Source organism: Cibotium barometz, chromosome 35 (genome assembly GCF_041138505.1).
Source record: "Cibotium barometz isolate CiBa-2024 chromosome 35, ASM4113850v1, whole genome shotgun sequence".
In the NCBI taxonomy this organism is placed as follows: Eukaryota; Viridiplantae; Streptophyta; class Polypodiopsida; order Cyatheales; family Cibotiaceae; genus Cibotium; species Cibotium barometz.
Window position 1 is genome coordinate 41942028 of NC_141080.1, and position 27781 is coordinate 41969808.

Consider the following 27781-nt stretch of genomic DNA (forward strand, 5'->3'; position numbering starts at 1 on the left):
TTTGCCAAGTGTGTGTAGGTGGACCATGAGGAGCATCGCCACACAAGCACCGCTTGTTTATTGTTGATGTGATGAGTGTGACTCTACACAACTTGCTATAGTTGATCTTTTGAATATTGTCTTTCCTTGGTTTTTTACACCCAATTTTCGACTTTCAATGTGTTTACAAGTTCATGCGCATATGAGGCCAATCACATAAACACTCGGTTGCACCAATTTGAGGACAATTCAAATCACTTGTGCAATGATGAATATCCTTCTCAATAGGAGTTCTTTTGCCACGCCCCACTCAATCTATATATCTTATGGAAGCTCAATGAAAACATGGAGTTTCATATCAATATCACTATCATTATCCAATAAAGCATTGTTATGATCGAGAGGTGACTCATCATCCTTGGATCAATGTTCCTCATGGTCTTGATTGGCCTCCTCTAAATTGTTTTATTCATTTTCATCATCATCTTCTTCCAACAAGTCAATTTGAGGTAGTACTTGTACCTCATCCAAATATTTGGCCACAACATCTTCATCTTGAAAGATATATTTTGAACAAGCTGAAACTTGTATAACATACTACAGAATCCTCTTTGTTGGGTAGCTTGACCACTTTCCTAATAGGCTGCTTGTGAGGGCGGCTACTCCTTTTATCTTTAAGACCCTTTTTAATCTTCATTTTGAAGAAGTTTCTTTTAGGATAGACTACATACATTTCAAATTTATGAAGGAAGTTGGTGTCAATTAAGATTGCATACATTTCAAAGGTATGAAGGAAGTCGGTGTGCCGATTAAGACATCATAGGCTTCTCATGAACATACAGTCTAATAGGAACATCTAGACTGTTGATCAGGATATCCATGATAAAGCACATCCTTTTTTAGACAAGACCAAAAGAAGCTTTTCTTCACAGACATGTAGGTTTTGATGAAACCTGGATCTCCTGCAATAAGGCTATCATGGGCTTCATTCAGAATTTGACCCTTAGTTCCCTCATCATTGGGAATGCATAACGTGCGATTATAATGCATAATTCCATCATCCAGGCTGTACCCTGGTACTCGGTTCAACTCCTATGGAATTTTGCTTTCTTGCATAAGTAGGGTAGCAATAGGGCTATCCTCCATGATCTTCTCTCTTGCTTCAATAATCAAAGGATTTGACACTACAGTAATTGCAAGCAACGAGGCTTTTCTGCTGAGGGCATCTGCTACCACATTTTCTTTGCTTGGGTGGTACTTGATTTCAAAATCAAATTCCTATAGGGTCTGCATCCACCTTCTTTGGCGCATGTTGAGATCCTTCTGAGTGAAGATCCACTTTAAGCTCTGATGATCTGACATCAAAGTGAATCTTTGACCCAGTAGGTAATGTCTCCACAACAACTTCAGGGCATATACTACTGAAAGTAGTTCCAAGTCATGGGATAGCATAATTCCTCTCATGCATTCTGAGTTTTCGGGACTCATAGGCCACTGCATGACCTTCCTGCATGCACCTCCCAGGGCAAAACCACTGGCATCAATTACTACCTCAAAGGGTAGAGAGAAATCCGGCAACTTCAGAATGGGATTGGTTACCAAGGCGATCAAAGATTCAGCTTATAAAAAGCACTCTGGCACTTGGCAAACCATTAAAACGGGGTATTCTTCTTGAGAAGATTAGTTAGGGGGGAAGCTATGAGAGCATACTTTGGTATAAAAATTCTATACCAACCATTCAATCCCAAGAATCCTCTGACTTCTTTCACTGTATTTGGTTCAGGCCAATCTATGACTGCTTGGACTTTTGCGGAATCTAGAGAAATTCCATCTTTGGATACCAAAAAGCCCAAGTATTCACCATGGTCGGTAGAGAAAGTGCATTTGCTCTTTTTTGCAAAGAGTTGGTGCTTCCTTAGAATCTCAAGCACTTTTCTGACATGAGCTTCATGGTCAGCTGCATTCTTTGAGTAAATCAGAATATCATCAAAGAAAACAAGCACAAAATCATCCAAGTATTCTCTCAGAATGTCCTGCATTAAGCGATTGAATGTAGCTGAGGCATTGGTCAATCCAAACGGCATGACAGTGAATTCATAATTTCCATACCGAGTATTGATGGTTGTCTTTGGGACATCTTGCTCATTAATCCCGATCTGATAATACCCTGATTTGAGATCTATCTTTGTGAAGATCTGGGCTCCACTTAGCCTATCCATAAGCTCATCAATTCTAGGAATAGGATACTTATTCTTAACTGTCAGCTGATTGAGGCCTCTATAGTCCACACAGAGTCTTAGCGTTCCATCTTTCTTTTTCTGAGAGAACTTGCGCACCCTAAGGTGAAACACTGGGTCTTACAAACCCTTGTTCTAAGAGCTCTCTAAGCTGTTCCTTGAGTTCAATGGCTTCAAGAACTGGCATTTTGTACGTGCAGAGGGCTACTGGCTGAGCTCGGGGGTCAATTCTATCACATGATCTACTTCCCGAATTGGAGGCATCTCTGTTAATTCTGCTGGAAATAAATCATCATAATCACTTAACCATTCAGCTTCTTTAACTTTTGACTTTGTGTCTACTGGATTCATTTTGACAACATAAATGAGCTGCTTCTTTCTAAGTCCTTTTAGTAACTTAGAAGCTTTTACTAATTGCAAACTTGGGGATCCTGAAATTCCGATTCTTTGAACTTTATTTTCGTGAAGGTCACGGAAGGAAATGGTTCCATTATGACAGTGAATGTCAGCTTGATTTTTGTGGAGCCAATCCATTCCAAGGATCCCGTCAAAAACTCCCAAAGGTATAACTCTGAATTGATAGTCAGTTAAATTCCCATCTAGATTGAACTGAGTACGATCTGTCTCAAGGTGAGTGAAAAGAATCTTCCCACTAGCCAATTCAACTTGCATAGGTTTCCCTAATTTCTGTTCTAAGACTAGCTTACGCAAGCATCCTGAGGAAATGAAAGAATGAGTATTGCCTGAATCAATCAAAAGCTTAAAAGGCTTACCTTGATACTCGGCTAGAGTATGAATGACCGAGAATTGGCAATTTGTCCCTTGGTTTTCGATTGCTGCATAAATCTGTCCTCTTTCCTCTTCCACTACTTTTGCTATTGTGACTGCTATGGCTGTTGCAGTTTGAGGGCGAAACTCTTTCTCTTTGGTTGCCCCAGTTCTCGAAAGGTGTTCTGAGGCTACTCTAGACAGAGGCAGATGCCTTGATTTTGATGAGATGGACCCTGATTTGACTGATAGAAAGGGGCTGGTCTCTGCACTCTCAGTCCTTGTCTTCCCTGTCCCCTTGACATGGCAGGAGTCGGGCAGTCTTTCAGTTGGTGACCAAAACCTTGACATCCAAAACACCGGTTCTCACTTTTGAGCTCATCCCTCTGAATCCTTGAAAGAGGTGGGACTCCTGAGAAAGTGTTCTATGGGAAGGGTCTTCCTTCACTTCTGAATCTCCCAGTATCCTGATTCTGATTTGGGCCTTGCTGCCTCTTTGGGGGAGAAAAGTTTTAAGTACTTCCCGAGGTTAGGAATCTTTTAAAGTTAGAGGGTGCAGGCTTCAGCGGAACCTTAACTACAAAGGCTTTGGCAAAGTCCTTTGCCATTCTTACAGCTTCGACCATTGAGACAGGTTTGGCATTCTTCACTAAAGTGTCGAATGGCTCGTTCATTCATAGAATGAATCTGGCCACCATCAGCTGCTCTTCATCCAATTGTGGGGAATATTTGAGGAGAAGGGCAAAATCTTGATGGTACTCTTCAATTGTCCGGCTATCCTGCTTTAGTTCCAAGAACTCATTCATTTTAGTTTCAAGGAAGCCCAGAGGACAAAACCTTTTTTTGAGGTAAGCTTTAAGATCCGTCCAGGTTTGGGTATTCCGATCGAGACATTTAGTCTCGCAGTGATTCCTCCAAGGGACCCTGGCCGTTTCCACAATCTTTAACCTAGCGAGAGCCATCTTGCTCCTCTCATTGTAGCCAAATACATCAAAGTATTCTTCCATAGCCTCAATCCACTTCTCCATTACTTTACCTAACTGCTCCCCTTTACCCTTGAAGGGACCAGGCTGGGATCTGTGCAAGGCTTTTCGAACATCGGGATCTAACTCTTCGTCATCGGTTAGAGGATCTGGTTGCCTTGCACGGGCCGCGTCGCCTCATGATTCTGACAAAACGAGATTTTCATCAACTTAACTTTGACAACAGATTTATGATTATTTAATTTTTATGATTTATTCTTTAAACAAATATTTATTTCATCATACTTCATGGAACATGATTTAGTCTGATAATTTTATTAACCATATTCACAATCATGAAAACAATTTGGATTTTTTTTTTACAAAACATTGTTTATTATCAAAAGTTTTCGATATATACATAGAGCATCACGGCTCCCAAAATCACTGCCTCAATCGTGTACGCATAAAGAAGTGAAACTCCGAAGGAGACATACCATGGTACACACAATTCATTATTACGTGCGAGTCTCACTCAACTTACTCGGATCATAGCAGAGTTGATGAGGTGCTCGAATGCAAAGGCTATCATATCCTGACTCTGGGAGAGTTCAAGAATGCCAGATACATTCGGGGTGTCCATCTATAAATTTTCAATTCAATTTATGAGTTTTCAATTTTTGAAGTTCATTCAACATAATATTAACAAGTGAAAATATTATTTCCCAGATTTACTTTAAAATTTTAAGCAATTTCTGTTGCTGTTACGTAAATTTACAAACAGCGCTCTGATACCAACTGTGAGATACCAACTGTCCCCTCTGCACACCGAATTCTCAGATGGTAGCAGCGGAAGTAGCTTCCTCTTGCCCGGGGTAGGGTTTCTCACTCGGGGCCTCGCCCTCAAATGTCCGGGCACGAGACTAAGCTGGTGGTCATTCCGAAAATCAAAATCGAAAAAATTTCCCATGCCCAGAAAATGGGGACGATTCCACCATTTATTTTCTTAACGAATTTTTCTAACGAGGTCAAAATACTGAACTAACCTTCATCTAAATAAACCAGATAGAAGGGAAACTATTACAGACTTAACTTGAAGGGATCGACGCTTTTTCCTAATTGAATCAGGCACAGCCATTGATCTATTCATTGATCTATTCATTAGAGAAGTCTTCTGGCTTTTATTTAACTACTCGAGTAAGCCACCGCCCAACCACTATAATTAGTAGAACCAGACAAGTACTCACCCACCCATAATTGAATGCCTTTCTTAACTTTTTCCTTACAATACAGATACACACACACTCCTCTTTAAACTTTAACTTTTAAAAACAATCCATTGATAAACAATTATTGGTTACAAATGTCATAACTCAAAATTTCCATTCAGTCCTTGTTTCTCACAAAACAATATCACTCTGGACTCTCTGTTGAGACCAGCAGCTCAGCAACGATATCCAGTACAGGAATCTTACACATAAGAGGCCTCTTATACATAAGAGGCTTATATTTAAACCTCCTTATGCGCATAAGGCTTAGACTTCCTTGTGTATCCATGCTATTCACACTTTTAGGGTTTTGCATTACTAATTCTTTTCTCAAATTTTTGTTTTGTTTTGTAGGTCTCATAATCCTCTCTTTCAACTTTACCAAAAAGAGGTAAATGCTTTTCTCTCTTTCCTCTCTTTTCAATTTTGTATGTATGCATTACTAATCCTTTCCTCACCCTTTAGTTGGTTTTGTAGGTCTTCTAATCTTCTCTTTCAACATCACCAAAAAGAGGTAAGTGATTTCCTATCTTTCCTCTCTTTCCTATTTTTTTATCATCCATTTTCTCTATTTTTATCTACCAAAAAGAGGGGTTTTGTTTTGTAGGTCCTCTATGCATAGACCTTAATCTATGAATAGAGCTTAATTTATGCATTAAGCTCTATTCCTAGAGTTTAATGCATAGATTAAGCTCTATGCATGCATTCATAATGCATAGAGATCTATGCATGGATTAAGCTCTATGCATGCATTAAGCTCTATGCATGCATAGAGCTTAATCTTTTTGATTTTGTATGTATGCATTAGGTTCTTAAGGGGTTTTGTATGTATGCATTACTAATCCTTTCCGAAAACTTTTGTTGGTTTTGTAGGTCTTCTAATCTTCTCTTTCAACATCACCAAAAAGAGGTAAGTGCTTTCCTATCTTTTCTCTCTTTCCTTTCTTTTTATCCTCTCTTTCCTCTATTTTTATCTACCAAAAAGAGGGGTTTTGTTTTGTAGGTCCTCTATGCATAAAGCTTAATCTATAAATAGAGCTCTAATCATACAGCTTAATCTATGCATTAAGCTCTATTCGTAGAGCTTAATGCATAGATTAAGCTCTATGCATGCATTCATAATGAATAGAGATCTATGCATAGATTAAGCTCTATGCATAGCCCTCTATGCATGCAATAAGCTCTATGCATATAGCTTTATGTAGGCATAGAGCTTAATCTATGCATGCATTAAGATCTTTGCATGCATGCTTAATGCATAGTGCCAGGGTATGGTTCAATTTAGGCTAGTGTGGCTTGCATATAGTGCTTTATGCATAAGCCTCATGCATAGCTTTATGCATAAGGCCGCAATGCATAGCTGTATGCACAGGCTTTATGCATAAGACCTCATGCATGCTTTATGCATAAGCCTTATGCATAATGCTTTATGCATAAGGACTCATGCATAGCTTTATGCATAAGGCAAATGGTTCATTGCCAAATGTGTTGCTTACACGCCAAATGAAGTAGTGGAGTTCTTGCTCTAAGAGTTCACTTAGAGGGGGAAAATGTACTTGTGTGGATAGTGAGGAGGAGTACACATCATCAACTTCCTTAGGGGATGAGACTGCCACTAGCGATAGTGATGACTCAATAGTAGTGAAGAATATGGGAGCTGCACCACTGAGCATAATATTGTTTTTTATTGACATTCCAATCGTTAATGTAAGACTCTAAATTATGTCATGAATTTGTACTTTTATTTGAGAAGTCTACTTTTCAAGTAACATTTTGTAAAAAAACTCAAATTTTTGAGTTTATTTGTCATTTTCTATCATGTCAAATTTGTACACAGTGCTCAAAATGTTATCATTTTTGGGACACACTTTAAACACGAGTACAATGTTTTCAAAAAAACCCTTAAAAAATGTATTTTTTACAAGGAATCTTTGAAAGATGCCTGGAAATGTTTCTTTTTTTAGAAAATATTACCTATTTTATTCGCAAACGTGTTTTTTTAAGCGCTTAAGTATACCATCTTATGCATGATAAAAGAGAAATTTTATGTAAACATGATTACTTATGTGTATCTTAAACGTCAAGCTACCCCTGAGTTTGGAACCATGTAAATCTATAAGAGAGGGTTTCAAAATGGGTTGGTGTGGAGGGAAAGTTAGGTGGCATGAACAATTTGATCATTTCTTCCCTCACATCTAGATTGATGGAGTTCATGACATGAGTACTCGTCGACACCATGATCTAAAACTAAGTACTATGGGATAAAGAGCATAAGTGTACATAGCTGTATAGTCAATAAGACCTATGTCATTATGGAAAATTGCCATGATGATTGTGGGGTTTGCATCCCTATACAAATTTGTATAATCAATAAGACCTATGTCACTATGGAAAATGGCTATGATGATTGTGGGGTCTGCGTCCCTATGTTAAAAATCTTTACTAATATCTATAACACAGGGATGCAAATGAGGCCTATATACCCCTGTGTTGGATCTTCACTAATATCTATGTCATACTGCAATAACGAGAGTGTTTGTGTTGAGAAAAACAAGTTAAAAGTGTGTGGAGGGGCCCTCATAGTCACCGAATTATCATATTGGAGAATTTGGAAATATCCCCCGACTTTGGGAATTTTTCTTTTCAATATACTTTTTTGTGTCTTAAGCATAAAAACTTGAAAGAAGTTGGAGAATGTGCATTTAGATCCTACTCTCTAAACTCTTTCTGATGATATGTCACATGAGGGGGTTTCCTAATTTACAATCTTGCAAATTGGAAATTGGGATTTTTCCAAATTCTTTAATATGGTGTTCTGAGACAACAAAGTGAGCTGCGATGTGTTGAGAAAAACAAGTTAAAAGTGTGTGGAGGGACCCTCATAGTCACCCCCGACAATGAAGTGAGATGTGCACTCACGAGCTGCTTCATCGTAATATCATTGGGATGATGTGTTTCTTGTGGCTTCTAATGTTGAGTCAATTGTTGTTCCAATGCTACTACACTTGAGGCATCCTTTTAAGTTATGATTTCTACTTCATGAGTTTCTCATGCTTAGAGTAGAGTGACATAATTGTTGTTGGAGTCCGGAGCTTGCCTTGCCATTTCTTCAAAGTGGAGAAAAGTATTTTTAAGAAGCTCTTCTTTTGTTTGCACTTTTAACTTTATCTCCTAGGGACTCATAGAATCTGTTAAATGAGCGACTATTTGTTGAAAAATACTACCAATAGGCTAACTCCAATTTCTCTTTCCCTTTCTATACCTCTGCATGGAGACAATGAACTACATGTGCAAGTGTCGTATATTAAGGTCTTCACGTTCTCCTTCTAAATGCTCTATGTGTTTTCTTTGAACCTTTGGGGTCCTTTGAATCTCAGTTAGGTTCTATTTGTCCTATGCTCTCTTCATACTACTTCTTGCTTTCTTCTTCAAAGTCTTTCTTTGTTTGTTGTAACATGACATTCATTTATTAGCTTGGTTGGTCTCTTGCAGCCTCTTCTCATACTTTTCCTTGGTTTCTTTCAGATTTTCTTCTTGTTGGTTCACCATTTCTTTTAGCTTTGTTCCTTGTTGTGAGGTGACTTTGTAAGCCTTAATTCATCCTTCCTTCAACACCTTAGGCTTTCATTTTTCTTGGAGGTTAATTTTTGCAACATCCTCAGGGGGAGACTCTGCAAGCCTTAATTTCTAACTGCATAGGTCTTTTTTTAAAGCTATGAGTTGATTTGTTTGAGTTTCATGTCATTAGGACTATTTCCACTCCTCTAATTTCCTACTCTATTAGGATATCATTTCCTTTGTTTCTTAAGACGATGTTCTAGGTGGGACCTAGCCATGTTGTGCTATGAATTTCCTAAATATCATCCTTTACGTTCTACACAACAATGGTTCAATTACACCTTAATCAATGAATGGAATCCCTTCTTTTCCTATTATCCTTATCCCTTGTAGGGATAGGACCTAGCCATTCTTCTTTTTGCAGTTATTAGATAGCCATGATTTAACCTCATTCCTTTCTTCCATCACCTTCTCATTGATATGAAATTGTTCCATTAATAGCTCCCATGTCTTTTTCTAGATGTCTTCTACCCTTTGTATCCATGTGGGCATCTCTCGTAGTTAGTTCTCTAAGATATTCGAATGCACTATAGTTTCAATACCCTTATCTATTGGTCCTTTTCCAACAATCTTTATCTTCACACGATGAGCACTTGCTGCCATTTTATGAAGAGTTGATTTTGCATGCTCATTCAATGCTAAAAGCTAAATGCATTGGAATCCTCCCTCCGAAAACGTATTGAATTTGCCTATATCTTGACACCATGTACATTTGATCCTATCCTCATAACATGGGGACTTGCACAAGTATGCCGAAGGATGAAGAAGGTTCCATTGATTTCTCCACGTCCTTTTGGACTTGCTTGATGAAGACTCAGAAGCAACCATGGCATCATTTGGAGAGATCTCACTCTCATGTCTTGCATTGACATTTACCACTTTGGGCATGAATGAGGCTATTTTATGTCTCCCCCTATTTGACATTACCATAGACCGACCCTCCATATCTAAAGACGAAGGTGAATATATATATATATATATATATATATATATATATATATATATCATTGGTTGCCAAATGCATTAGCATGACGAAAGACTCAAGATCAATACTTTTACAATGCACCCCATCCTCCCAAGAAAAATACTTTAAGCTAAGGCTTTAATTATGTTAAGTAGGGATAGTTGTGTAACAATAGTAAGAAAGTCACCAAGGTGAATCGCCTACAATATTGCAAGAATGCATTTATTTTGAGTTTTCTAAGATTCATTTTTTGTCCACACTCAATCATCATCAAGTTAGTCAAATGTATCACCATGGGGCAAAGAAAAATATAAAAATTCAAGTTAACCCAATATAATACCTAACTAGCCATCAAGTTCAATCAAACTAACTAGATGATTGTAGTCTGCAGAAAGAGAGAGCACAATTCCATAAGCATGGACTACACCCAAGGAGGATTAGAGTGGATGGGAGAGTGCACCAAACATGAGATATTAGTAATGATCCGGGGCTCCTCAGCGGGGCTCCTCAGAGAATGTTCAGAGCATGGATCTCACAATACCAAATAGTGGCGTGTTGTAGAGGACAAAGGTGGAGCCAAAGAAGATCCAGCATTGCATATTCTAGAGGGCGAGGAAAGTTGGATTTCAAAGAAAATCTTGGAAGATTCAAGAATGAATCACTCCCCCAAAAGTGTTCATAGGGGCCCAAACCAAGCAAGTCATAACCCACCCGCCTTCCTCCCTCACACCCCTCCCCTCCACCGAGCACCTCTTACAAACCCTTTCTTAACCTTGTTTTGTACTAATAAAAGGATGAAAACAATATGGACTTAAACCGTGGATATTTCTTGTAGACCACAAGTAGGATGAATATAAAAAGAAAAGAAAAGGATATTACCTGGTGGCCACTAGTGTTTTGCCAAATGGATGAGAAGGCTGCCACTGCAGGTCCTTCATGCCGTCCACTAGGAGACAAGATGCATCATGAGTTCCTTAGAGAAAGTAGGTGTACTACTCCCTCCTACCCACACCGTTGGAGGGTTAGAGAGAAGCCTAAGGAGATGAGGGACTTTTTGGCCACCAACATAGAGGCGGTAGATGAAGCTCAACACATTCAAAGGCTAAAGCAAGGGACCAACCGTGTGAGAATCGGTGGAGGGGTCGAACCAGAGAAGATGTGTTGCTCCCACCCACCCATACCGTTAGAGGGTTACATAGAAGCATGACAAGATGAGGGATTTGGTCAATAGCACGTAGGTGGATGGACCTCAACGCATGAAAAGGCTAAAGCAAGGGAGTCGATGAGGGTAGATAAGACTAGCACCACTCAACACATGCAATGACTAAAGCAAGGAGAGACTTGGGTAGGTGAGGTGGTAGGTTGTAGCTACTAGCACTGTGCCAACAATTAATCTTACATGCTTTGAATTTAAGAGAATAAATTATGAGACAGTGAGACTCAAGGGCATCCAATTTTCATTTCTATAATCGACTAGTTAAGAATTAAAAATTTATTGATAATACAAAATTCAAATCACATTAAAATGATGCTTTAGGGATATATTATTATGATATAATATTATTTATAAGGCTTATATATATATATATATATATATATATACATATATATATATATATAAGGTTAAAAAATGAAAAGCAAGTAACTTTTGAGTTATTTCATTTTTAAATAAAACATTTCACAATGACAATAAATTTTTAAGTTATTGCATGTTTTTTGACATGAAATAAAACTTAAACCTTTTTTGACTTGTAAAAATGCCCTTGACAAGCAAAACACCCATCAATTTTAGGCCCTAATGGGTTGTACATATAGTGAGTTTTTTACCATATATTTTCCATTATCAAATTTATGGGTTGTACATAGTGAATATTGATTTTCTCAACTAGTTGACAATTGATCTTTGGACATAAATAGTAATATTTTTAACTTTGAGCAGCTTAACTCTTAGCCATAGGAGAAAAGGGAACCGAATGCCGATCATCATAGCTATTTGATAATGTAGCATGACCATCATAACAACCTTTATCGGAACAACGCGAAAATAGGGAGTGTAGAGGCTCTTATTTATTTTGAGTCAACTCCCCAATCTAGTATTAAAAATCATTCCAACAACTATCTAATTCCCTTTGCTCCTTTCTGAGATTTTAATTATATTTATATTTGTTATATTAACATAGGCACTCATCGGAGAGATTCAAAGCTTTCTTTATTCTAACTACTTAAAAGATTTTAATTATATTTATATTTGTTATATTAACCTAGGCACTCATCGGAGATATTCAAAGCTTTCTTTAATCTAACTACTTAAAAGATATATGATGAAAGCTTATCTAGAGTTTATAAATATGGCACAACATGATTACTAATGAGTTGAAATTAAACCAATCCTCAAGATGTTGTCTATCACTAAATAAACATTTTGGACCACTTAATTGGCCAACAAAGATTCTCTTTCTATTCGAGAGGAATTGAGATTGATTGATGATCATCTACCAGCCACCTGGCCAAGCATTCAAGAGAATAGAAAGGTGCTTTTATCAACAGCACCTTGTATGTTGAAAATGAAGGAGCATAAGAGAGTGAAGAATCAAATCGAATCCTTTCATACACCTATAAGTATCATGTGTTCTTTAAAAGGGGCATTCAAAAAAAAGAAGAAGAAAGGAGCTCAATACAATTATATGGACTAAAATCACATGATTAGCATAAGATGTTACATGTATGTTCAATCTTTTTATAAAGTTTTCATGATTATTTAATTATAATAACGTAACACTGATTTACAATGTTTTGTTATATATAGTTAATTCTTCCCATATGCATTGGTGGGTGTGGAGATCAAAAAGTGTTCAAGACCATATATAAAATGGGGGCGATGGTGAGGTATATACAAGAAAAATTCAAACATGGTTTTCTTTTGTTATTATGCTAGTTTGGAGGGTTAATTATGCTATATAAATTGACTCATCTCCATCTTAGGTACATAGGTTCCAAGGAGATACATCCATCCACTATTAATGCCGCTTGTGTATAATTAAGGAGAACTTTATAAGATCTATACTCATTGGTCAACTATATTTTGCGGTGCACTTAGTAGATGAATTATTCATGTGCGATGTTGTGCATACTCGTGGATGTTATTCCTCGAGAAGTTCATAAAGAACTTGAAGGATTTTGTTAGGCAAAGATAAAGGCTAGAAGGAATCATGGCAGAGGGGTGGTTAGTGCAAGAAGCATGTATCCATATTTCAAAGTATCTCTCCCTAGTGGTGGACCCCATAATGCCACGATCATGAAGTAATGAGAATGATGAGAAGATGGTGTTGCATGTACCATAAGGCAAAGGAGAATGGATAGAATAATGATGAACAAGGTGAATAAATTGTGTATAATCAGTAGTGAAGTTATGAATCACAAGAGAAGAAGATTTAGGATGCGTTCAAGATGCTTACCATTTCCACCAAACCTTGCATCACTTCTGAAATATTTTACCATTGAGTGGCTTGATAAAGAAATGAAAAATGCATAAAAATATAGAGAGATGGTGACACAAAATGGAATGGGAGTAAGAGAGTCTCACGGAAGTGTTCCTTTATAAATCTTAACTAGCCCAAAGAGAATCACGTTATATGGTTATTCATTTATATATATATCTTAACTTTATAAATCTTAACTAGCCCAAAGAGAATCATGTTATATGGTTATTCATTTATATATATATAATTCGTTTGGTGTTGGTCGTAGGACAAGGTTTACAATTCCATGTGGTTTGAGGGAAGGCACTTTGGCACTCAACATAAAGATACAAAGAGAAATACTCAAGATTGCAACTTCTAGAAAGATTTGATTAAGAGATTGGAGTAATGCTTGATTATTATGGCATAATTCAAAATATTCTAAAGGTTGGATTCATGGAATTCCATATTTTTATATTGTATGTGAAATGGTTCGACGATGTGGTGTACCGAGGTCCTGAAGCAACCATAAAAAAGCATCCAAAATGATTTATTACGATTGAATTTACAAAGTTTTTGCAAACAGAGAGACACATTTGTGCTACCTCAACATTGTAAACAAATAAAATCTAGCTATTTATATTTTATTGCAACGTTTATTATATAGTTTCTTATGTATGTTGTGTTCTTTTGCACTAGGTTATCTTTCAACCGGATCTACATAATAAGTCGCTACTGGTATATTATACAAGTTACTTCTTGTTATTCAAAGAGTGTTTTTTAAGAGGTGGATGTTGAAGAGAAGTGGGAGTTGAAAATGAACATGCGGAGAATTAAGTGCAAGATGCCGAGAGCAAGAAACCACCAACCAATGAAGATGAATGTGTCCCTATCCAAGATGAGGATAAATCAATCGAATCCGAACATACCAATGATGATGATCTAGATGCACCACAATAGAAAGAGGGGATAGCATCGTTTATAGCGTGGATTTTATAGAGGAAACTGGAAAAGTGTCGGGGTGTAAGCGTCATTGTAAGTGCCTCTATAAGAAATGCTATTTTTTCTATGCTATATGCACCGATATAACTGATGCTATAAGTATCAGTATAACCGATGCTATAAGCATCGGTATAAACGATGCTATAATTGTCACTTCGATGCTGAGAACAAATTGTTTTGGGAAATATTGGTATATTATCCTCAATCTGTTCTATTTTAATTTAATATATTGAACAAATGATAGATCTAATTTTTATACACAAACATATCAAAATACATGTTAAAAAAAACTCAAACATATAAGTACTTAAAATAAGTGAAATATACATTTGAAATATATTAAAACCTAAAACATTATTTGTATTAAATCCAAAATATCATGTAAGGCAAGCTACATCAAGTATGAAATGCAAAATGCCATAGAACGCAAGTTGCATCTTGTGTTAAAGCCAAAATTCCATGATAGGTAAGCTACATCAAGTCTTGAGTTAAGTAACATGGAATACACAAAGACAAAGGTAAAATACATAATGATAAAGTAGGCTGGTCTCCACTCATCCTCATCCTCCTCACCTATTTTCTTTTCTTCATCTTCCTATATCACATAAAATTAAGTAATATTAAAATACAAATAAGATAAAGTTCTAAAAGCTTCTAAAACAAAAAGAATATAAACTTTTAGAACTTGTTCAAACAAGTACCTTATAGTTGGCATAGCATCATAGTTTAAAGTGACACCCAATTTGACACAACCAAATGTAGCCGAGATCTCATTATGATAAGCATAGTTGTAATCCCTATAAGAGAAGGAGATCCACCTACCAAATTTTCTTACATTTAATCACATAAAATTAAGTAATATTAAAATACAAATAAGATAAAGTTCTAAAATCTTCTAAAACAAAAAGAATATAAACTTTTAGAACTTGTTCAAACAAGTACCTTACAGTTGGCATAGCATCATAGTTTAACGTGACACCCAGTTGACACAACCAAACATAGCCGAGATCCCATTATGATAAGCATAGTTGTAATCCCTATAAGACAACGAGATCTACCTACCACATTTTCTTACATTAAACATACATTAAAAAAGAAGAGTTTGTATAAGTTTAAACCCTTTGAAAAAACCAAATTTTGATTATAAAATATTAAGGGTTCAAATACTTTTAAAATGAGTAAGGAAAGATGGCCTTTCACCCGATCAGAGAGAGAATCCCCTCTTTTATGTTATCAAGACTCTAGGACCCCTTACCATCAATCCTTATGCCACTTATTATCTAAAGCCTTAACCTTGGCCCCTTATAACTAACTCTAGCTAAGTGCGAGTAGTCAACTAAAATGCCATAGTAGTCTAGGTATACCATGTTTTGGCATGACTATCTATGGTCCATTGAATCCAATCATGTTCCTAATGGTAATACTAGTCAAGTCATATTGTCTATGAATAAAAATAACCTAATTCTCACTTATATACTAGCTATTTCTATTATAAATATCTATTTGGTCAGTTTATTGACCATGAGCCTTAGTTGCATGTATTAGCCTGCTTCCTCTAATCGTGGGGCTCTCCTAATCATTGCTAGACTAGATCACTAATCCTAAATATTAGTGCTAGGTATGTAACATACTTCCCCTCCTTACCTCCAGACAAGGGATGGGCATCCCTCCAAGAGACCCAGGTTCAAAGGTGTGGAGGACATAGGTTCAAAGGTGTGAAGGACATGGGTACTTGTCAGCCTAGAAAAGTGGGGGACTTCCCTTGGTGACTTCAAAGGCATGGAGAAGAGAGGTACTTGTCTCCCTAGAAAAGTGAAGGACTTCCGTTGGGACGTTTGCCCTAAGTTTGTCCGACCTAATTGGTTTTAATCCATAGGTGGTAGGTAATGGCTAACGTGAGCGTGTGGTGACACTCCACGTAACCGTAAAAAAGGTCGATATCGCAGCCCTGTGTGTCGAGAGAGACTCGAGAGGCACGCGTGACTTGATCAAAGCCACCAAACTATACCCCACATTAATATATTCACGAGATTGATTGAGAGATTAGAGAGAGACTTATTGATCTAGAGAGACCAATCGACGGAGAGAAGTGGTGTACGGGGTGGGGCAGCTTGTTAATTCGAGCTTAATCACTCGTTTAGTCCCTAGTTCCTGTGCCTTAATCCATTCTTATGTTCTCACTATGCAGCTGCCCACAATGTGTGATCTGTTTCTCTCAGCAATATTTGCCGAAAAAGCAGAAGTTGATGAAGGAGTCCATGCTTATTAAGGATTGAGTCCATAATTTCCTCACTTTCTAGAGAGTTTCAGCTATGGCGAATGTTAAGGGAGAAATCCCTCGTGCTCTAAGCTCAAAGATTGCCAACTATGAGTCCCGGATCACTCCCTACGTTATATTCACCTGTGTAATGGCCGGCAGCGGAGGGCTCATGTACGGCTACGACCTCGTCATTGCTGGTAATCTCTTCTTGATTACACCATAGGTTAATTAATCACCTCATCATGTAGCTAAAATAATTTATTTCTTCTCTAATTATAATTATAAGAAACAAAATCTAAGGTTTATACTAGGATTTCTGGCGTGTTATAACCACTGATTGTGCGTTCTCCTGCATGACCGCATGTGGTTTTGATCAAATTAAGCTAGTATAACGGCTTAATCAAGGTTGCATTAAGTAGGACTTGTTGATAATATAATAAATGACATTAATTAGAGAGATTAAAGTGAGGGGATTATAGCTGAAATGATTCTCAGCATTTTTTCCGAAATCCAGCATACCCGTTGATAGTGTAATAAGAAAGATTAAAGTAAGGGGATTAGTAGCTTGTTTGATTCTCAGCAGTTAAGTGGCAAGCTAAAAATAGTCAAAAGGAAGGGGCTTATAATTAGTACTTGGGCAGTGTAATTAGAGGAATCAAAGCTAGGGGATTAATTTAATCACTTGGAATTTGGCCCCCAATTTTGGCAGGTGGGATCTCTGTCATGGATGACTTCCTACTGAAGTTTTATCCAAGTGTATACAGACACAAGCATGATGCAAAGGAAAGCAACTATTGCAAGTATAACAACCAAGTATTTCAGCTGTTCAGCTCTAGTCTCTATCTCGCAGCCCTTGTGGCCACTTTATTTGCTTCTAGAATAAGCAGGAAATTCGGAAGGAAAGCCAGCATGCTGTGTGCAGGAATACTTTTCATGCTCGGGACTCTCCTAGGCACTTCAGCTCAAAATCTTGGAATGCTTATCACCGGCCGAGCTCTTCTAGGCTCTGGGCTTGGCTTTGCAAATCAGGTATGCATTTAGTGATCTACAACATCGCGTCCCATTGGTTCTCAAAATTAGAACAAACCCTAAACCCGAATAGCAACTTAAAATCAATACCCATATCTCTCAATTTATGAACGGTTTTGATAAATCATACAAGCTGAGAGACTTTAACTTTTTTACAGTGTTGTGACATGATGGTTGTTATGATGGGCATGTTATATTATCAAATAGCTTTAGTCTATGTAAGGTACTAAGTGCTGGCGAAATTCACTATATATATGCAAATCTTTAAAAGAGGTAGAAAGTATCTTTTTGCTATGGTTGTAGGAGTAAAGCTCAAGTGTATGTATGTAGTCAAAATGGTTGATATGTATGGTTTGCAATGGTTGATGATTACATGGTTAATGATCACTGCTACACGGTCAATGAATTAAGCTAAAGTATTATCTATGTAATCAAAAGGATTGATGTTTATGCGAATGATCAATGGTGATGGAAAGGTGGAGGGGTAATTACAAAATTGCTTACATACAAAGTGATTGTTACTACAGGTTGTGCCATTGTATTTGTCAGAGATTGCACCGCCAAGCATAAGGGGAGGGTTGAATTTGCTCTTCTCGGTATATGCAACAGTGGGGGTACTCTCAGGGAACATTGTGAACTACATGACATCCAAGATACATCCATGGGGTTGGAGACTGTCACTAGGGTTAGCAGGAATACCAGCTCTTCTACTAACGGCATGCAGCCTAATAGTGGTAGAAACACCCTCATCGTTATTAGAGAGGGGCCATCACGAGAAGGCAAAGGTAGTGCTGACAAAGATTAGAGGATCGTTGGATATAGAGAGGGAGTTTGAGGAGCTTCTTGATGTTGCAAAGCAAGTAACGCTAGAGCAGAACCCTTACAAAGAGCTCTTCTGCGAGAGGCGCAATAGGCCGCAGCTTGTATTAGCTTGTGCGTTGGCTTTCTTTCAACAGACGACTGGCAATGATGCCGTCCTATTCTATGGGCCTTTCTTATTCAAGGTCGCCGGCTTTGGCGATGAGAGTTCCCTGTCCTCTGCCGTCATCATCGGAGCTATCGGCTTCCTCACTGTCTGCACCGCCGCCTTCATCGTCGACAAACTCGGTCGCCGTCGTATGCTCCTCGTTGGATCCATCTTCATGGCTGCACCCTTGGTAAAGTCTAACTCCACTCACCAGTCGTGTGTGTGTGTGTGTGAGAGAGAGAGAGAGAGAGAGTTTGTATGTGAGTGAGAGTGTGTGTGAGAGAGAGAGAACTTAATACATGATGTAGGTTTTCGGTAGGGTTGGTGAATTAACACTTATGTTGTATGCAATGTGCAAAGGGAAACTATAGATGTAACTATAATTCACTACTACATGTTAGCCTAATACCGGGGCTTGTACCGGCGCTATTTAACAGGGTCTAAAAAAGCCTCGTCATCGGTATAAGCGCCGGTATAAGCGCCGGAACCACAGCGTCGGTATAAGTGTCGGGTAACAATACCGGTGCATATACCGACGCTCACCGGGGGCAATACCGACGCATAAACTGGCGTCTATACCGGTGCATATACCGTGTTATATACCGGGGTGTATACCGACTTAAATACCGACAGAAATACCACTGTATATACGGATGTCGGTACCGGGGCATATACCGACGCTGCAGCAGAAATTTTTTTTGGGCAGAATAGTGCTGCCTGGCTGTTGCCTAGCTGCCTGCAATGAGTAGGATCAACAACAGCAAACAGACAGCACCATTCTGTCTACAATAGAGCACAAAAACAACCGTGCTCGTTTGCATATTTTTCTGATCGACAAATAAGAAATTAAATTAAACATTAATACTCAAGAATGTTTTGATCATATTTCATTAGTTTGAAGGTCATCTTACATCATGGTAATGCCTCCCAATTGACGGTCTCTCCTTCTTCTTCAAGCATCTCAAACAAGGCCACAAGGCCATGTTTGTGAGCGTACTTCTCCTCTCGCCTACTTGGTGGGCGATTCATGGCCAACTCTTGCACACACGATTAACAATTATAACTTTTAGAAATCAACATTTAGCCCATATACATACAAACACCATATTAGATAATTTGGGAAAAATCCCATTCCCATTTGAAAAATGGGAGCATGGTGAACTTGTCCAAAAGTTTATCAAAACCCCCTCATGTGACATATCATCAGAAAAATCTTGAAGAGTAGAGTCTAAATCTATGATCTCCGACAAATTTGGAGTTAGTATGTTTAAGATATGTCCAAAACTATATGGAGTAATTGATTCCCAAAATGTGAGATTTTTTCCAAATTACCTATATTGACTTTACATTTAAATAAATAAAATTGCTACAAACACTTACGAATTCATGGCGCATGGTTTCGTAACCACCACTCCCGAGATGAGAAGCCCCTACTGTTTGGACTAGTCTTGCCCTTGCCGCCTCTCTTTGTTGTTGAAACCTGTCTGGTGTCTCGGTGAGCTCCTGAGCAATGGCTGGCCACTCCCTGTCATCTAGCCAAACAGGTTTCTCCTTCCCCTCTCTAAATGCGTCCCTCGCCTCTGACCTACGATGCCCCATCAAAATGCGAGCTGTATACTGTATCCACTCATTAGAGACGACATTCATAGGGTCAGATGGCTGGAACTCTTGCTTTATCTTTGTGTTTATATAATTTTTCTTCCCCTTGTCTTGCTGATCCCATTTAGTCATGACAGAGTCATGAAACTGTATAGTGCACAATTGTCGAATGCGTGTCTTCACTGCCTTCCCTGCACTATCCATTATTGGTACCCCATCCCTAATTGTGTAAATCTTGCTGTTGTCATGGTCATGTGCACCCCAGGGAGTGGAAGGTGACCCTATGGGTGTGCTATCAACAGATGAGAGCGAAGGACGACGCTCACGTGGTGGTGGTGTCACAGCATCTGTGGCACTACCACCACAACAACCTCCCCCTGAAGACCTACTACGTGAGCGCCGTCTATGTGAAGAGGTGGTAGATCGAGCTGTAAGAGGAGTGGAAGGCTGTGTGGTATGAGGTGTGGGAGCTGCTGTCGTACCCACGGGTGTGGGAACTGGCGTCGGGAAGCCAGATGGTGAGGCAGATGTCCCTGCTCCAGAACCCCAATAACTCTGAGCCATGGCTCTCTGCTCTGGAGTCATGGACGAAAGAAAACCATATAACTGCTGGGGACTCATGCCCTGCGGTGTAGGATTAAATGAGAAATCTGGACTGTAGTCGTAGGGCGGTGAGTCACCCATGGCCTGTTGGACAAAAAACCATATGACAAACTTGTACGAAATGAAAATTACACGGTAAACAATTAATGAAAGAACCATAAGATAAACATTAACAATGATAAACAACATTGGTAAAACTATATCAACTTGCTCCTACAGTAGTGATTATGATGGTAAACATTAACAATGGTAAACAATGAAATGGCATAATCATTAAGATACATCATTTTAAAAATCATTATCTATTCTATCATCCTCATTAAGATCAGTAGCCCCAAAGAGATCTATGTCTATGTACATTTCAGCATCCTCATCATTAAAAGTCCCTTGATGAAGGATGTCTTCATCATCTATGTCTTCTTCCTCAACTTGTTTTTCAGCTTCCTTGGTTTGCACCTCTTCATTTGGATCTCGTTGCCAGGGGGCAATATCTGATCTTTCAAAAGCCTGCATGTATGGCAATATCTGATCGTTACTATTAAGATTTTCTCAAATACAAGTTGATAATTTATCATTTCAACAGTAGGTGTAATCTCCAAAAAAAGACCTTACTTGAATAGTTCAGTGACACTTGTATTAGACCATCCAAAAATTGACTGCAAATTTAGCATCGTAAGAGATGCACGCAATACAGATATGTTGGCACCATTGTATAATGGAAGGCGTGCAAGTTTACGCATGGCCTCTTCCTCTGGTTCATAATTTGACCGTTGAGAATGTCGTGGTTGATGATCTTTATGTTCATGCTCCTCGAAGAGAGCTTCTTGTTGCTCGATGAAGGCATCCAACATTTCTTCCATTGGACCTTCTTCCATTTCCTGACCTTCTTCCATTCCCTCGGGTGCTGTTAATTGAGCTCCATCTGTCACTCCCTCCTGCGATATCCTCATCCTTTGTTGGGGACGTGAATTCACAGGCGCAATGTTATCAAGATGCGGCTGCACACTTGCTTGGTTGTACGATTGAAACCGTAAATTTTGCAAGCGCTCCATTGGAAATATGCCAGCGTCATGAACATGCTCGTTGCAAATCCTTCGTTTTCGAAAGATTTGGTACTTACATCGCATGCATGGACACGCTATTCTCTCTTCAAGATTGAGAGGCTCCATCTAGCAGGATAACATGTATATGCAGCTCATTAAACACAAATCAGCTTATCTCCTCTCCATACAAAATTAAATAGAATTTGAACAAGGATAGAGAGAGAAGCTATCTCTATTCATAAATAGCTGTTTATAAAGGCCTTATGCAATAATCTAAATGCATAGTATAAGTATAAGCTTGCATAATAAGGCTGCAAGACTTATGCATAAGCTCTATACATAAGCCTTATGCATAAGCCATAAGCATAAGCCTTATGCATAAGACTTATGCATAAGCCATATGCATAAGCTCTATGCATAAGCCATATGCATAAGTCTTATGCACACGCTCTATGCATAAGTCTTATGCATAAGCCATATGCACACGCTCTATGCACAAGTCTTATGCATAAGCCATAAGCTCTATGCATAAACCCTAAACCCTCATTCAAGATGCCTTGCATCCATATTACCTTCCATGTCCTCATCACCAATGATCATTTCTTGCACAACATCCCCACCCTTGCGTGGTCTTCCCTTCGGCATAGTGAAGAAATGCAAGATGTTGGTAGAATGCCCAAATGATGTCGGAATTGGACAAAAGAAGGTTCTATGGGTAGGTAATGGTGTCTACTATCCTCCCAAATGAACACAGTAAGAATTAGGTGTGGGCAAGTACTCTCTGTTTTAGGGTTTGTGCAGGACAGCTGAAAGTAGTAATTTGGCTCTAAAACGTAAAATATATGTCGAAATTAGGATTTTGACGGCTCTATAGAAAGCTAACGGAAGATAGAACCTACCCCTAAAAGCATTTTGATTCAGTCAAAGTGGAAGTATATTCTGTTTGACTTTGACCAGAAAGTCAACATGACTACTTTGACCGAGATTGTGATATCCGATTAAGGGGTTCTATGGCTCATTTGAAAACTCTCAAGGAGTAGAATAGAGTCGTGTAATCACTCGGACCTAATCCCAAAAACCCTAGGACTGAATTAGGGTTTTGTAAATTCCGCCAGAGTCTCTTTTGTAATTGGAACCAAATCTCAAATGAAAATGCAACTTCTCAAATCACAATGCAATACTCTTTGTATCCCACATGTCATGAAAGATCATATGCACTCTTTGTCCATCAAAGCATTTGCAATATCCACACAATATGACGGAAAAGGGGCCCCATTGCCCAAATGCATCCACAAAGTCGATGGTGAGGATTGTTGAGGACGCGCGTTGAAGCTTGCCGATCTCCCGGCCAAGCTCTTCTCACCCCTTCACCGAGTTTTCCTCCAAGGTGAAGGTTGAGGCCATTTCTTCACACCGGTGTACCTAATCCCCCTTTGTACCGCTTTACCAAGCAATCACGGCACAAAGAGTTCAAGCCATTCTCCCCTTGGCCTCTCCAACCAATGCCAAGGTACCCTCACACATTGCTAGATTCTATAGAAACTTGAAGTGGTAGCAATGGTGAGTGTAGGTACAAAATGATGTGGATAATATCAAATGATAGAACAAGTTTGTTGGCTTACAAGTATTGAGCATGACTCATGCCCTTTTACAATTTAGAACTCATCAATAAAGCATGGACTCATGCCTCAATCCATCATCCAAAAGCTTCAACACAAACCAACAATTCACAATGCCCTCACCATGGCATTTGCATAAGCATTTGTTAACCACAATCAAGGCATTTGCAATTGGATTCCAACAATCCCTTTCACATAAGCCTTATGCACACACTCTATGCATAAGCCTTATGCACACGCTCTATGCATAAGCCATATGCACACGCTCTATGCATAAGCCTTATGCATAAGCTCTATGCATAAGCCTTATGCATAAGCCATATGCATGTCTTATGCGTACGCTCTATGCATAAGCCATATGCATAAGCTTTATGCATAAGCCGTATGCATAAGTCTTATGCATACGCTCTATGCATAAGTCTTATGCATACGCTCTATGCAAGACTTATGCATAAGCTCTATGCTATATTCCTTATGCACTATGCTAACCCTTAATCCCATCACCCAATGGTGTAATAAACATGATCTTGTTTTACATGGATAATAGATCTTACCTTGATAACATATATAAACTCTATGAATAAAGAGAATACCTTATGCATAGAAAAACAGAGCATAAGACTTATATGTTATATGTATAAGAGAGTAAAAACATTCAAAAAGCTTTCAACAAGAAGGCTACGCAAGCTCTATGTACAATGTCCATGCAAGCTTTCAAGAAACCTATGCATAGAGATTTTATAAGCTTGTAAGAAACCTATGCATAGAGATTTTATAAGCTTGCAAACTGTATGCATAAAGCCTATGCATAGAGCTTATGCATAGAGATTTCACAAGCTCACAAGCTCTATGAATAGAGCTTATGCATAACGCTTGCAAGAAGGCTATGCATAGAGATTGCAAGCTTATTATAGGTTTTATGCATAGATATTAAATTAATCCTATGTGTAAGCTTACAAGAACTCAAAACTAACCCTAAACCATAAAACAGGGATGCAATAATTCATAGAAAATAGCATAAACAAGAAAAATCAAAAGAGGATCTACCTCTTTTTTGCAAAGCTGAAGGAGAGAATTGGTGAAAGATTGGTGAGGTGAAAGAGCTGCAAAACAAAATATTAAACAAACTAATTAGTAAATTAAACACAAGAAAAATAACTAATACAAAACCCTAAAATCTCTATGCATGCATTAGGAGATCTATGCTAGAGAGCTCTCAACATGCATAGAGAGCCAAAAAAACACAAAACCCTAAACGTCCTAATTCTTAAATTAAAAAGTAAAAGCAATTGCAAGAACGTATTAGGAGAAGGAGAAGAGGAGAAAAGAAGAAAGAAGGAGAAAAGAGGAGAGAGGAAAAAAGAGGAGAGAGAGAGAAAGAGAAGAGGGAGAGAAAGAGACCTTCTTGGCTTGTTCTTGCGCTTCCTCTGCGAAAAAACCAGAAAATAGGCTCTCGGCTGTGAAAAACTTACGAGCGCCGGTATATGCTACGGAATATACGTCGGAATATACGTCGGTATATACTACGGAATATGCGCCGGTATAAACGTCGGAATGTGCGTCGGTATAGGCGCCGGTATACGCGATGGGACACGAAAATTTAAAAAAACCCCGCCATGCTTGTTTCCTCCAACATTACGACGGACATACCGACGTTCGACATTTGCGTCGGTATTTTAACGTCGGTATGCCCTCAAGCTCTTGTAGTGATTTAAGCTTATATTGCCTTTTAAACTTGTATTTATGGATTTAAATTCAAAACTCCTCCATAGATGGAACAATTTTTAAGCTTATATTTATGGATTTAGATTCAAAACTTTTACCATATGTCAGGTGGTGATTGGAAGCATTTTTGGGACCAAGCTTCGAGGAAATGTAAAGAAACTACCTCAAAGTGACGGTATAACAGAGGTGGTTATGGTTTGCATCTTCAAGGTTGCACTTGATCTATCAATAGGACCACTTGCATGGCTCATACCCAGTGAGATCTTTTCTCAAGACGTTCGCTCAGCAGGACAAAGTGTGACAGTGTTTGTGAATATGCTCTTCAAATTTGTAATTTCTCAAACATTCTTGTCCATGTTGTGTGCCTTCAAGTTTGGAATATTCTTTTTTTTTGCGGGGTGGGCAATTGTAATGGGCATATTCACCTTCCTATTTGTGCCAGAGACCAAGCATGTACCTCTACACGAGATGACACGTCTTTGGCAAACCCATTGGTTTTGGAAACAGTTTGTCCTTCCATCATCATTTTCAAATCCTCCACGCCACCACTTTACCCAGTTATAAATGCCTTGTTACATTATGGTAATGCTTTTTTGTATGAGATATATAGCATCATGTAATGCTTGAAAAAAAACTCTTGTTTTTAGACCATGTATTTCCTACTCTAATCTAAGAAAAGATATCAAATTTTCTTTTTTCTACGACATTTCTCGTGTTATTTACTTTGAAATCAAGACTAAAATGCCTCTATGTATTAAAAAGGTTTATTAAATTTTAACTTCAATTTATTTATTATAGAAGTAAAGCTAAACAAAGGAAACTTACAAGGGGTTGTGGGACTCTTTGTATACAATTTTTATACTTAAAATATGCAGTATTTTTAACTAGTGAACCTTCTAGGGTAAGGATCCTTGTACACTAAATATTCATGGTTTTTAAGATGTAGTGAACCTTGCAAGTTTTTTAATTACTTGGAAAAAAATCTCAACAAATTAATTAAGGAAATTTCAACCTTCCTCATTCTCCTCCTCCTCCTCTCTCTCTCTCTCTCTCTCTCTCTCTCACACACACACACACACACACACACACACACACATGCATGCATACACATAAAAACATAAAAACACACATACATGTATGTGTATGCACATTCACACACACATACACACATACATGCACTATTATGGCCATTTCTATCCTTTAGTAACTCTCTCATTCATGCAAGTATTATTGAAATAGACGACAATTGTCAAGGGATTATGTACTTTCTTTCGGGTCCATGATCTCCACAATCTTCAAGCTCCACTAGTAGTTGCTAGAGCTAGCTCCAAGCTTCCAAATCTCCATTTTGCTATCAACAAGAGGTTTGTTACACCTCATTGAAAGGACTCACCTCTCTCTCTATACACTCTCTCGCATTGCGCATAGAAAGGCACGTGTGTTAGGAGTAATCAAGCATCTCCTCTCAGCTCTCTCTCATACACACATACAAAGCAAGAGCAAGGAGACAAGAAGATCTTACTTTGTTGCACATCCTTGCAAGCACTCACCTCTCTCTCTATACACTCTCTCACACTGAGCATACAAAGGCATCTGTGCTAGGAGTAATCAAGCATCTCCTCTCATCTCTCTCTCTCTCTAATAGCTCTTCTTAAACAACAATGGTACCACAGCTAGACCTACAAAAGCTATTTGGAGTACACAAACTTGCAGAGCAGACCTCGGGAGGCATGTAACCTGTAGAGCAACCAATGCACACCGAGAAGCATGCAACAACTGATTGTTGCAAAAGCAAGCACTCCATCCATTGGGTCACTCATAGACCACAAAACCCCAAGGCCTAAGTCCAAAGGAAAATTAAAGAAGTAGAGAAGAGAAGGTAAGCACAAGCCCACTTTCTTCTCCAATCTCATCTCTTGATACTAAAGGGAGTGAATCACTTTTCCTTATATACCCTTCACCTCCCTTTTTTAACCCTTGCATGTGGTAATTCTCTAGCCTCTTTGCTTTTATCTAATTCACCCTCCAACTTTGTCAAACCCTCTTGCCCAACAAATTTTGCTAATTTTTTCACTATTTCTCCCATATCTCCTTTTTCTTGCACCCAAATTAAGCTCTATAAATTTCCTCTCATCCTTTGTTTTGTCCTTGCCATTTTGCAGACCCACATGCCATACTTCTCAATGAAAATCTCTCTCTCTTCCATGATTTACCTATTTCACTAGTTATTAAAAGCACAAAAAAATAAAATCAAACTTATTTTTATTTCTCATTGTATTTCCACTTTGTTTATGTGTCAAGTCACTTGAAAGATGCATGCACAATGCTCTTGCTAGTGTAGGTCTCTACATTACCAATGTTGACACTCCCATAACCCCTTTTCCCCTACCTAACCCCACAATTGCTTCTTCTTCTATAAATTAAAGGCTTTTGGAGTTAGCAATAAAACTTGTCATCTCTCGTCTACTCCAAAACTGGTGAGCCCCTACCCATCTTTGACAAACTTCCTCCTTTCTGTTCACCTCCTCAAGATCTTCAATTAACAAATAAGGTAATCAACTTTTCCATTTCTCATTCAAATCATAACGAATCTTGATGAGATGAGATGACTCCTCTCCTCAACACCAACTCACGTACCACTTTTAATGGAACTAATGGTTTGAATTCAAATGCACTTGTC

The 27781-nt window shown here is 38.4% G+C and overlaps 1 protein-coding gene across 1 annotated transcript; it reads left to right on the forward strand.

Moving 5' to 3' along the window:
* Nucleotides 1-16308: 16308 nt before the first annotated feature.
* Nucleotides 16309-25800, forward strand: LOC147618460 (sugar transport protein MST4-like). Its single transcript, XM_086774900.1, has 4 exons — nucleotides 16309-16713; nucleotides 17226-17545; nucleotides 18073-18702; nucleotides 25210-25800. Exons 1-4 carry the CDS (start codon nucleotides 16569-16571, stop codon nucleotides 25663-25665), a joined length of 1551 nt encoding a protein of 516 aa, XP_086631026.1. The 5' UTR covers nucleotides 16309-16568; the 3' UTR covers nucleotides 25666-25800.
* The last annotated feature ends 1981 nt before the right edge of the window (nucleotides 25801-27781 follow it).

What these genes read in the sequence shown, in the direction of transcription:
- LOC147618460 (XM_086774900.1), top strand. Translation starts at nt 16,569, where the DNA reads ATGGCGAATGTTAAGGGAGAAATCCCTCGTGCTCTAAGCTCAAAGATT. An exon ending in CTACGACCTCGTCATTGCTG is followed by an intron (nt 16,714 to 17,225) that starts GTAATCTCTTCT and finishes CAATTTTGGCAG; the next exon opens with GTGGGATCTCTGTCATGGAT. An exon ending in GGCTTGGCTTTGCAAATCAG is followed by an intron (nt 17,546 to 18,072) that starts GTATGCATTTAG and finishes TTGTTACTACAG; the next exon opens with GTTGTGCCATTGTATTTGTC.